The sequence below is a fragment of the Puntigrus tetrazona genome, chromosome 16 (genome assembly GCF_018831695.1).
Source record: "Puntigrus tetrazona isolate hp1 chromosome 16, ASM1883169v1, whole genome shotgun sequence".
NCBI lineage: Eukaryota > Metazoa > Chordata > Actinopteri > Cypriniformes > Cyprinidae > Puntigrus > Puntigrus tetrazona.
In genome coordinates this window covers 24,229,966-24,241,785 of record NC_056714.1, presented here as the reverse complement: position 1 = coordinate 24,241,785, position 11,820 = coordinate 24,229,966, and the positions used below count along the sequence as shown (strand labels likewise).

The 11,820-nt window shown below is 37.4% G+C and overlaps 2 protein-coding genes across 3 annotated transcripts; both read right to left on the bottom strand.

Annotated features, from left to right (window-relative positions):
- Positions 1 to 234: 234 nt before the first annotated feature.
- zdhhc18a (zinc finger DHHC-type palmitoyltransferase 18a) lies at positions 235 to 8,522 on the bottom strand. 2 transcript variants are annotated; one of them, XM_043261191.1, is made up of 10 exons: positions 8,394 to 8,522; positions 7,527 to 8,302; positions 7,156 to 7,316; positions 6,913 to 7,062; positions 6,345 to 6,482; positions 5,687 to 5,738; positions 4,824 to 4,926; positions 4,637 to 4,746; positions 4,271 to 4,373; positions 235 to 2,108 (listed from the first exon to the last, which is right to left on the bottom strand). In XM_043261191.1, the coding sequence occupies exons 2-10, from the start codon at positions 7,766 to 7,768 to the stop codon at positions 1,764 to 1,766; spliced, it is 1,404 nt and encodes a 467-aa protein (XP_043117126.1). In that variant the 5' UTR covers positions 7,769 to 8,302; positions 8,394 to 8,522; the 3' UTR covers positions 235 to 1,763. The 2 variants fall into 2 exon arrangements, with proteins under 2 accessions (XP_043117126.1, XP_043117127.1); XM_043261192.1 differs by lacking the exon at positions 8,394 to 8,522 and adding an exon at positions 3,432 to 3,502 and having other exon boundaries at positions 1,974 to 2,108; positions 7,527 to 8,387.
- A 670-nt stretch (positions 8,523 to 9,192) lies between these two features.
- pigv (phosphatidylinositol glycan anchor biosynthesis, class V) lies at positions 9,193 to 11,715 on the bottom strand. The gene is made up of 3 exons (XM_043261190.1): positions 11,246 to 11,715; positions 9,894 to 11,039; positions 9,193 to 9,810 (listed from the first exon to the last, which is right to left on the bottom strand). Exons 1-3 carry the CDS (start codon positions 11,333 to 11,335, stop codon positions 9,511 to 9,513), a joined length of 1,536 nt encoding a protein of 511 aa, XP_043117125.1. The 5' UTR covers positions 11,336 to 11,715; the 3' UTR covers positions 9,193 to 9,510.
- Positions 11,716 to 11,820: the final 105 nt, after the last annotated feature.

Below are 11,820 nucleotides of genomic sequence, written 5' to 3'. Positions count from 1 at the left end.
ATCCAAAATAGCTCAAAGTACTGTGAATGCAAACGCTTGAATCAATCAAGCAAGCAAGCAATCAACGATGCCTCCAGGAAATACACCGTCCTTATCCGACACATGCAAACAAGAAGTGGAAAATTGTGCCATCTACTGTTTAAATGAACGCACCCTGTCTGGCACGCAGATCACAGAAGGTAACATACAGATGTTAAAAACCAGACGAAAACATTCAGGCAACCGAATCACAAGTGGAAAGAACATTTGTTTATTACTTTTTGTCATTAAGTCTTCAGGTGATAAAAAGATAATAGCAACACAACAAGTCATACATTGTTTTACTTTCCCTCTAACACTGCTGGCAGTGATCAACTTCTGTAAGCCTAAATGTTTTTTAGAGGAGCAAAATATTTTGAAACTTTTACTGTCAGCTTTATTACTGTGCCAGACTCCTATTTCTTAAAAAATAAAAACTTGACTACCATCTTAATGATGATGTGAACAATTCATAATTCATCAGTAATCCATCAATTTCAAGGCAAAAAGTTTCAGTTAAAACTTCAGTTTCAAGCTTAGTAAAACACTTTAATAACAATCAGAAAACAACCTTTGACCCACCAATGAAAAGTCAGAAACACTACAGGGTTTTTCCTAGATTCAAAATGATTTTTGGTGGTAGTTTATATATACATGTGCAAATTTGACAGATTAAACAAAAGGCAATTAATTTTTATAAATATACAATTATGTGTCGAAGAATGGAATTTTAACACTAGATTTGTTGATCTTAAAATTATGAAAACTTTTTAAAAACATTAATAAATCTAAATTATATGCAAATAATGCATTAATGTTTGTTTATATGACTTGAAACGTTACAAAAAAGTATTATATATATATAAAACTGAAGCATTTATAAGATTAATAAATGCAGTAAATCATTTTATTCATTTGTTAGTTCATGAAAGCTAATTCATTATAAGCTGAAATGTACAGTAGTGTTGCCAAATTTTCTACCAAAGAAACCAAAATAAAGACAATGATCAATGAGGGAAAATACTGCATCAAATACTATTAGGATGCCACCAAAAAATTTTAAATGAAGGAAAACCCCTGTTTTAAATGGACACAAAACAAACATAAATATGAAAGCTGTTAATTCACTCACTGGCAGCTGCAACATTATACAGGAGATAAAACCCCTGGACCAACAGTAACATTGCACCACGTACACAAATAAATCATTAACCCTCTTATCCTGAGCTCTCTGATACTCATTCATAACTGCCATTGATATGCTTGGCTGTTGGTGTAAATACTTTTTAACCAATTACTTTACTGTAGAAGTTACTTAACCCCACACAAAAAGAACAGAAAATAAGCAAGGCTTATTTTTAGACCCAATTGCCCTTTCAAAGCATACAATTATTGCATTAGGTCTAAGCAGATGACAAAAGGCTGAGAGAAAAAAAAATGGCTCGAGCGTTCCGTAAAACACTGATCATCTGCTGATATTTTTGTGCAAAATGACTGAAAAAAACAAAAGCATCTTCTGAAGATGTTTTGCGTTTCACTCCACAAAGTGTATGTTGATTTTAACGGAAAACAAAAAATCCCTCTGTTATGTAAAAAGTCAATGCAGGCTTATTCCCATTGGTTGAAAGGTGGCATGTTTCCTGAGAAGATCCTGAGTATAGAAAGTCACAGTTGCTTAAAAAGTGTAATGCTGTTCTCAAAGTGGTAACAGAGAGACGAGGCTGCTGGTGGCAGATATACTGTGCTCAGTTCAGTGAGATGAAGCCCATGTCAGGAGCGTCACTAAGAATGAGTGGGCTGTGGCCAAGGGAGTAGGGAGGACTGGGTACACGCAACATGGGTTTATGGGTGTGAAGAGCGGCCCGTTTGTTCCCTCTCTGGGAGCAGGGAACGTCTATGGGGCGCCGGGCCTGTCGGCCTGAGCAGCCGGTAGAAGGAGGCCTGTTGGGGGGAGAGACGGTGATAGAGACAGTACGTAGTAGACTCTCTTGGGTAACTGGAGCAGTTTTGGGTGTGCCAGGAGTGCAGGTGCTCTGAATCACTGTGGAGTGAGCCATTGATTCTAAAAGTTCCTTTGTGCCCTGTGTGCACTGCAAAAAATGAATGGCAAGAAAAAAAATGGTTATGGGTAAGGCTGCACAATATAGAGCCATATGATTATGTAATGTGTTTAGAATGCGTAATCTAGTTATGAAAATGGAATTTACTGTAAAACGTGGAATGTCACAGAATTTGGGATTGATAAATCAAAAGTAGGTTTGCATACTTAAAATCAAAATGCAATACAGACTAGGTTCTGTAGATATAAAACTGCAAACATTTAGCAATTTTATAATGAATCTTGCAGATGACAAAAATAGATTATTAAAAAATTAAAAACAACACAAAAGGAAATTTGAGATCAAATAAACAATTTTTTTATAGGGCCCTAACAATATGTGACCCTGGACAACAAAACCTGTCTTAAATCTGTTCTAAAAATGTACCCTTATGCCTGGTTTTGTGAACCAGGGTCACATATTAAACATTTTAATAATTTTAAAATAATAAACAATAATTTTGCTTTTCTGCAATATATGGCAAAATAATTAAATAAAAAACTATATTTAGAAGTACTGAGTCATTCTAGAGTTGAAAGTCATATTGCTATATTTATTTCAATATACTGTGCAGCTCAAGTTAAGAGACAAAAAAAAAATAAAGATCGCAGTCATAAATGGCAAATGATGTTAGACAGCAGAGCAAATATGAGTATTAGAAAATGTCCAGATCAGAAGAAGTTTGAAAGCTGGTTAGTATTGCCAAGGAACTAATAAGATTAAAATGTAACAACAAATGGAAACAAAGCATTTCACTTCAAAGTTTCCGATAAGCTCAAGCAGTGCAGCTGATATTATAAGGGAATCTCCAGGGGTAGCGAGGATGAAAACACATCAGGATGAACATCCATCATAAGAGAAGGTGGAAAAGAACATGTGTGCATGATAACTAGCGCCAAGCATTACCATGACCTCAGTCACCAGAATCCCAAGAGTGGATAAGAATGAGATAAGCGCAGATGAATCGTGATGATGATGATGATACATTAATTAGGAAACAATGACATCATGGAGGAAAAACAAAACAACTGCAGACCTCTGGCCGACACTAATATGAACACGACCACCATAAAATGGAGTAAAAACAGATGTCAGATAAAACAGTCAACTCATCCAGGAACAAAGAGGAAACAGAAAATAGACAATGAAGCCAATGATCTCTCACATGATGGGACACGTCTTATGATAGTGGGTTTTAAAGCAAAGAAACGGAAGCCAAGCTGACAGTTCAAATAAAAGGCAAAGCAAAGGTCAAAGAGTCATGAGTAGGCGGCCATGGAATGGCATGCAAACAGCCCCACAACACACCCTTACCATCAAACGTCACAGAGCTGCAGGAGCCTTCAGGCAGTGCAGGAGTTAGCAAACTCCTGACAATTCTCCTCCTGTGTGAGGTTAAGAACTTCAAACATCAGGGCTTGATGCAAGTCAATATCAAAACAATAACTAAAATGCTGGAATTTGTGGATTTTTTTTCTTTTCTTCAAAATTCTGGCAAATTTTGACTCAAACATGACTCCATAATCTTCTGTAAGAGTGATGTGCTGGTGCTTTCATCAACCATCTAAAATTTTATATGGGCATATCTTTACACATCAAACACAACAGGTACAAGTCTCACTAACTGTAAATATGAGCTTTTCCCCAGCAAGCCAGGGTTTACAATAAACATGAATAAACTAGGATAACCTCATTAATTTTCACATTCTTGTCTTTGACAAAGTTTATGATTTCAGATCTGTTAAAAGATCCGTCTGTGGTTTCTGTTCATATTTACACTACCATTCAGAAGTCTAGGGTTGGTAAAAGATTTCATGCTCACCAAGAATGCATTTAATTGATCAAAAACACAGTAATAAAAAATACTATAAAAAAATTACTGCAATTTAAAATGTAGTTTATTACTGTGATGCAAAGCTGAATTTTCAGCAGCCGTGATGGCTTTATGAGTTATTTGAAAAATTGTTTTTGTAACAATGCAAAAGATCGACTAGAGGTAGTGTATGACTTGAAATGCTATGGAATGTTTTTTTGAATGACTAATGTATAAGGATTTTAAAAGTATTTCTACAATGCTTTAACTATTTTAAAAATACTTTTAGTGTTAACATGATTTTGGAACTAATTATCTTTGAACTTGAAGGTACTCTTACCATATTTGCGTCATTCTTAGCCATAAAAGGTGGGAGGTCAGCATCAGAGGTCACTATTTGAGGTGTTTCTTCTGGAGGTAAAAAGCCTCTTCTGTCAATCAGGCTGCAAAAGATGACAGGATGAGTGTGTGACCTTTTGTGATCTAACTTTCAAAACACAGCACAGACTTAAACCAGGAAAGATGAGCCATAATGTCAAAGAACTCTACAATTAACATGTCGTAACAGTATATACACTGAGAAAAGGATGTACATTAGCCTTAAGCTAAATAACATCCTTCATTTAGTAAAATCCTAGGAAGCGAATGAATCAAAAAATAAATATCTGTTTCTGCTATGACGTTGGAGTTAGCATGCATTACAGACCTGGGTGGCATTGGCCCACAAAGCACCACACAGCAGTTTGTGAAAATGCTGTTATAGGTGTAAGGATTTCCTGATTCTTCTCCTCTTTTACTGGACCAAGATCCTTTAATCTGAAACCATTAAACGCAAGCAATCAATCTGACTGTATAAAACATTGCAGTTAAATAAACTGTTGCATGATACTTACATCTTCGTTGGTTGTGAGGTTGGAGGCCACAAGATAAGTATGAAAACCTGACAGACCAAGAATGGACCAGATGGAGAAGAAGCAAATGACCAGCTCGACAACAGTGCAGGAAGGGTTAAGGACGCAAATCTCCTGTAAATGTGTGTTAATGTCTAAAATATACATGACAATAACAGTATAGTGTTATAAGAACAATCGTGCAAAATCCACCCCATGTGCTTGAACATTCTGCCCAAACTCCTGAACCATGAAATTAGCCAGCTAGGTTGATTAACTCACAGGTTGTGGTGAAAAACTGTGACCTCAAGCCACAAAACTTCAAAAAGCGGGCTGGACTAGGCCTTTTTCCTACTTGTTAGAAAATGCGTATCTACTATTTATTCCAGGTTTCTTAAGGTATCTGACATTTTGATGCTTAATATCCATGATCTAAATATTTTTAAGAATGAAATGTTTGTTGTCAATAGAAACTGTGTAGGCCTTCTTGCATTATTATGCTGTTATGATTATACATTGAGTGGCATAAACCGGTTTTAAAATGGCAATAATATCGCTTATTGCAATTATTTGTGGGGCAACATATCACACAACAAAAAGTTGTTATTGTGAGAGCCCTAGGCTGGACACCAGCAATATCTGTATATAGGAGTAACTGCTGCCATCCTGACAGGAAAGCAGGGCGTGGTGGAATCCTTGAGCCGATTAGAGATGAATGGGATTAGGGAAAGGCGGAACCAGCAGCAGTGTGCCTGTAAACAAATAGTGAACTCGGTCAGCCTTGCTATTGTGTGTTTCTGGTGAAAAGGGGTGTTGCGCACCTATCCATGGAAACAGGGGTGGGAACACGGGGAAAAAAAGGATATCTGGCTGGGCTGTCCTGTATTGCCTGGATGATACCCTTCCCACCTTGAGATCCTGTTGATGAGAGTGAATGGTCAGAAAACAAACCTGCTTTAAACCTGACAAAATCAAATAAACACCTATCTACAGTACCGTTCAATGGTTTGAGGTACATTTATTTGCTCAAAAACAACAATATTGTGATATGCTACCACAATTTCTCAAATTAATAGGTTATTTAAAAATACAGTTTAGAACGTAATTTATACAACTAATGGCAAAACTGAATTATTAGCAGTCATTAGTCCAGTCTTCAGTGTCACATAAAATCTCATAAATAATTTCATATAAGCAGTTATTATCATTGTTAGTTAATATTATATTATTACTGTATCACATTTTGTGGAAACCGTGAGGATTTGATGACTTAAAATTTAATTTATCCTTGCTGAATAAAAGTATTAATTTCTTTAAAAAATAATAATAGTAAAATCCTAACGACCCCAAACTTCTAAACATGTCCACGTAGGAAGTATTTAAAGAAATCTTGGTTTTGAATAATAACCATTTTAACACTGACACATACATTTATAGTTCACCCATTGACAACTATAATATACAGTTGCTAACTAATAAGATTTTGTGTGAGGTAGAAAGAGACGAAGGTGCTGTGCAACTTACCTAAAGTGAGATGAGTGATCACACAGCCAAAGATAAAGGAGGTCAGAAAGGATAGAGACACTATGAATGCGTAAAAAAATCGATAGTTTCGCTTCCCGACACAGTTTCCCACCCAAGGACAATGATGGTCGAAACGCTCTACAAAGGGAACAGAGACCGAACATTCTCAGACACAGCGACACTTACAAATAGCCTCGGTGCATACTTGTGCAATGATTTTAAGGAAGTGATTTGTGATAGAGGTTAAAGTATTACATATCCATTATCAAAGCAACATGTTTCTGAGCTTTATAGAAACAGTCATCATTTACTCAACCTCATGTGGTTTCAAACCAATATGACTTCCTTTCATAGAATTAGTTTAAAAAGCACTTTTTCTGATATCATTTACACGCCCACATGGCGTTCCAAACCTGTACGATTTTCTTTTTTACACAAAACACCCACACATTCACAAAAATATTTTGAAGAATGGTGGAAACTGACTAAACTGACTAAAACCAAAGTCATATAATTTTGGGTGAGTTAATAATCAACGTTTTTGCAGAATACAGAAATGCTGCCTTACCGACACAGTTGTCACACATGCTGCAATGGGATGTCCGGGGCGGGCGGAACATCTTGCATGTGAAACAGTATTTAAGCTTGACCACCTGGTCATTTATAAGGATCTCTTTAGTCCGGGGAGGTGGGCGATATGTTGAAGATCCAGAATTATCTTTAAAGAGACCCACAACTTTAATATCAACATGTACAACAAAAAGATAGGATGCAAAATGCTGAAAAATTAACACCACAATCCAATCCTTACCAATCTGTCTCTCAATGTCCGCAGCCTCATCCGGCAAAGCCCTGGGTAATATCCCTGGGTCTGTAAAACTGGTCTGAAGGAGGGTGACAACCACAAATACAAATAACACCCCACCAATTACTGGAATGAAGACAGTAAGTTTTTCCACCAGAAAGGGGCAACTGTTATAAAACAAACACAAAGACAAGAGCAAAATTATCATGTGAGAGAAATATTGTATGTGTAAAAAAAAGCAAGATTCAAACTGGTTTGATGTCAAAAAGGGCTACATCAGCTGGTGGAGATGTCTCTATTGTGAAAAGTAGCAGTAGTATTGTTTAGCAGTGTGGACACTGGTGGCTCTGTGTGCATGTGTAATGCATAGTACTCACTCAAAAGTGAAAAATAAGCCACTGGTGATGAAAATTAGGCCGATGGTCAACGGGAGCACACCGCATTGCCTGGCCAACATAACACGCCCATCACAGTAGAAGCGATTTTGTCCAGGGAAAACTTCCCATTTCCTCCGTTGGCGCTGGGGGTGTTTCCTTCCACAGGGCAAAGTCGTGGAGGTCCTTGTGTTCGATGTTCCGAGCGCTCGTGGATCTATTTGTTGATACTCACAATTTTTCATTTTCAAAAAATGTGACTGATAATATAGAGGTAGGGGAGTAACGTTAAACCTCGGGAACACTTTAGCCACACGCCAAGCCCTAACAAAGAGGAAGCTTGAGCAACACTAAATTTCAGCCGTAAAGCGCCGTCACATATTATTGAAGATACGGTCTCAAATGTACAGCCAAGTCACTTGGGTACTAAAATTTCAGCTATCGAACTAAGCTAACGTTAACTCGTAAGTCCACAAAACGCATAATATGTTGTTCAATTACATCCGTTTGCGACTAAACATCCCCTAAAGGGAATACATCGACTAATAATTACTATACTATCATGCCATGTTGTTGCTTTCGTTAAATTAGGGGTGCTTTGGCTAAGCTATTTACGTTAGCTTGTTAACTAGCTGTCAACAAGCTAACATATCTCAGCGGACAACATTGCTCCTCACGCGCTGCTCAACCGTCATTTGAACGACTCTGCTCCTCGCGTAACTCGGCCGTCCGTTCGCTGTCGATATTAAGTTGTCCAACCAGAGTGAATCTGTTACACACTGAAAACGAGATCAGGTTCAGCTGTTTATACTTCTCTACGCGCGAATATAACATATCGTTAAGCCACGGATGAGATACAACAATATTTACCTTACAACGATCACTTCCCTAGCCGAGGATTACCTGAAGAAGCGACCAATGACTCGCAAGGGCTGCGTCATCTCAGGAGGACCAATCAAAGATCACTTCCGAGACTCTGCCCTCTGTGGAACGTTAGTTTGCTGTAAACCAACATTATGCAAATGAGCGCAAACATGCTACCAATCTATATATAAAAATATGTAACAAATATATTAATAACTAAAAATTTGTATAATACGTAACTGGACATCTATTCATAAATAAGCTAACATTTACCTGACGTTAATGCTAAAACATTATAAAAAAATCACTCAGAATATTATAAAAGCTTTTCAGGCTATTCAATTCAATATTAATTTATTGTAGGTTTACAGTAGTGACAATAAATGTCTTTCGAACTGTTTTATTAACTATGAATTTATTTTTTGTAATTTAAAAAAATAATATTTGATCAAAAGCTTAAATTTCATAACTTTGACGTGATCTTGAGCAATATAAAGAAAGCTTATTTAAAAAAAAAAACTACTAAAATTTGATTTAAAAAAAAAAGCTAATTCAAAATATTATCAGCTATTATAAGAAAAAACAACTAAATAGCACTGAACTATCGCAAAACTCTTATGACACTTTGGACCCACTAGATGGTGATATAACACAATATCACAAGTGTTTTTCACCAAGACTGTGCGACCCATCCTTCAGTAAGCTCCTGTTTTTTCCTAAACAAACTGCAGTGACCTTACTGCACACCAAATCACTGATCATTTTTACAGGTCAAGTCAGTAAGATTTAAGTCATTTGCTCACCAAGTCTGTTTTATTTGGTAAAACAGTATTGAGAAAATTTTTACAATTTCAAAATACCCGTTTTCTATTTTAGAATGTAATTTATTCCAGTCTTTAGAGTCACATGATCCTCCCGATTTCATTCAGATCGATCTAATTATATATGCAAAAACACATTTTAAATGTCCCAATGATGATATTTATTCAATACCAATGATACAAAAAAAAAAGATGAAAAAAAAAAACTAACAAATATAATTACATCGATATTTGTCAAACAGCATCATTTTATGCCATAGGAATGTTTCAAAAAATTGAAACAAGTTATTCCCACAAAGTTATTAAGTCCAGGGAAGGAAGTTACAGTGCAGAGCCAGACCTAAAAACCAATATGATATGAAATACCCCAGTATGCATTGTGTATAAATGGAGCAAGTCTGCCAGTGCATCAAGATGTAAACAACTTCATTATTTCTCCACATGTTCACAAAACCAAAGCGAGGTTTGTGATCCTTTTGCTGTTGTATTTGATCTGATTTGAAAAGCTTTTCATCTCTCAGCAGAGGTTCGTAGTGAAAAAGCAGATGGGCACTGATCCAGTAGAGAACAGGCGAAGAGGAAGCAAGAAAACGTGTCAACACCTAAGAGGACATAATATAAAAAGGCATGTTGAGCATATATACTACATATATCACAAGATAATAAACAATTATAAGAGTCTTACCTGCACATGCATGCAGAATATTCCAAATAGAAGCAGGACAGAACTGTGCATGATGTAAACAAAAACTCTTGGGTTACAGAAACCATGAATTTTTAGGTCTTTACCTCGGTCTCCCAACCCCAAATACATACAAAACACTGGGTTAGCAATTATGTACGTATATGAGGCTATGAATCCCAGAGTTGCAACAGGTAGTGCCAAGATAAAGTTAGGTATCTGCTTCAACTGAAAGTATCGCAGGAAGCCCACGTCCCAGTAAACATCCTGTATGTAAGAGTACAAAACTGGAATTCGCCATTGGCACCATGTTGGTGTTGGAGATGCTGCATCAGCCACACGGTATCCTTTGGCCCGGGCCAGATTAAGCAGCTCAGGGGGAACTTCAGTAGCAGTCGGCTGACAAAACGTTTGGTAGCCATAAAACTGAAACAAACAAAAAGGTAGTGCCACGAGAGCTGCACAAAATGCTCCCGTGAGAACAAAACAAGTAAGTTCCCAGACATAGTGATGATACTGAAAGCCCCCCGCTCCTTTGTAACGGGCCCTTGCACGGGTAAGACTCCGTCGTAACGTGAGGTACAGCAAAAATCCAGCATTCACAAGTCCATTGGCACGAGCACCAGTAGCACACCCAAGCAGAAGACAAGCTCCAACTGTGAATCTTGTCTCAAGTAGCCAGAGGCCCGCGAAGGCAAGCGCTGCAAAGAGCGTCTCTGAATAGCCTGCAACCATAAAAACATTAGCCGGTGTCAGACAGTACATGAAGACTGCAACAAGGGCAAGTTTTCGGTCTTGAAGCACCAAATGACTCAGTCTGTACAGTGCCACAGTGCTTAGGACAAAGAGAATGCTATTCCCTAAAGCCACAGCTAAAAGTAAACGGCCATGCAGTGTGAGAAATCCACACAAGGGCCACAGGATGGTGGCCGCCAGGAATCGCAGGATAAGAGGAAACAACGGAAAGAACGCAAAGTTGTGCTCATACACGTAACCACGTTCTGCAATGAAGAGGAAATGCTCTGCATCCCAGTGACTAAGGCCACTAAACAATGCTTCGATGATGGGGTCTAGCAGGAGAGGGGTCTCTGATCGTGGAGGGCTGAAGGCATCTGCCACATGGTCGGGAATTACTGCATTCAGCACAGCCTTCAAAAGTGAACAAAACAGTAATTTGTTATATGCCTTGTTTTTAGTTTGTGCGGGAGGCGTCATTCAAATCTCAATTTTGCAAATACGGCCAGTACTGATTTTATGGAGTTACATGATGTCTATGGCAGGTATTTTGCAAAATGCAAAGTAAAAACACATCTCTTTAAGGCGTTTTTACTCGTTGGTGCATGTCGGTTGCTTACCTGTAAAATAAGGGAGAGCAGTCGCGTGAACGTCGCCAACCGTACAACCGTCCACACGTCTTCATTTATATAAGCGTTTGAAGGCGGCATATTTTAACAGAAATAACAGTAAAAAAGTTCCCTTTATATAAAACAGCAATCATATTAATACCAGTAAATTGGTAGATACGAGAGGTGCGGTATCATTAAAACAAACAGGAGCCAAAGGGCTATATTCTTTCATGAGGTTCGTAACAACTGCAAAGACCGGCATTCAAACACGAATAGTAAAATATATTCACATTTTTCCATCGCATAAAGCCATTGAACATAACGACAGCGCCAACAATAAGCACTTCCGGCATGCCGTTTTACAGATGTCAAAATAAAAGCCCCAATATCTTAAGATGTTCTTCATCTTTTAGTTTAGTTTAGTTTTTTTTTTTTTTTTTTTTTTGTGTGGCGAATTACAGACCGGTATTACGAAATATAAACCTACTTATACAGAATATATTATATTCTATAATTTCTGTTTATAACTGTTGACTATCCAGTCCATGTAAGTATAAAGTTAAGCAATCAATCATTTACAATTT

Excerpts from the sequence above, each read along its gene's own strand:
- pigv (XM_043261190.1), bottom strand. The coding sequence starts at position 11,335 with ATGCCGCCTTCAAACGCTTATATAAATGAAGACGTGTGGACGGTTGTA. Across the intron at positions 11,040-11,245 it reads TGCTCTCCCTTATTTTACAG|GCTGTGCTGAATGCAGTAAT; the intron begins GTAAGCAACCGA and ends TCACTTTTGAAG. Across the intron at positions 9,811-9,893 it reads TATTCTGCATGCATGTGCAG|GTGTTGACACGTTTTCTTGC; the intron begins GTAAGACTCTTA and ends ATGTCCTCTTAG.
- zdhhc18a (XM_043261191.1), bottom strand. The coding sequence starts at position 7,768 with ATGAAAAATTGTGAGTATCAACAAATAGATCCACGAGCGCTCGGAACA. Across the intron at positions 7,317-7,526 it reads GGCTTATTTTTCACTTTTGA|TTGCCCCTTTCTGGTGGAAA; the intron begins GTGAGTACTATG and ends GTTTTATAACAG. Across the intron at positions 4,374-4,636 it reads TGTGGGCCAATGCCACCCAG|CCTGATTGACAGAAGAGGCT; the intron begins GTCTGTAATGCA and ends CATCTTTTGCAG.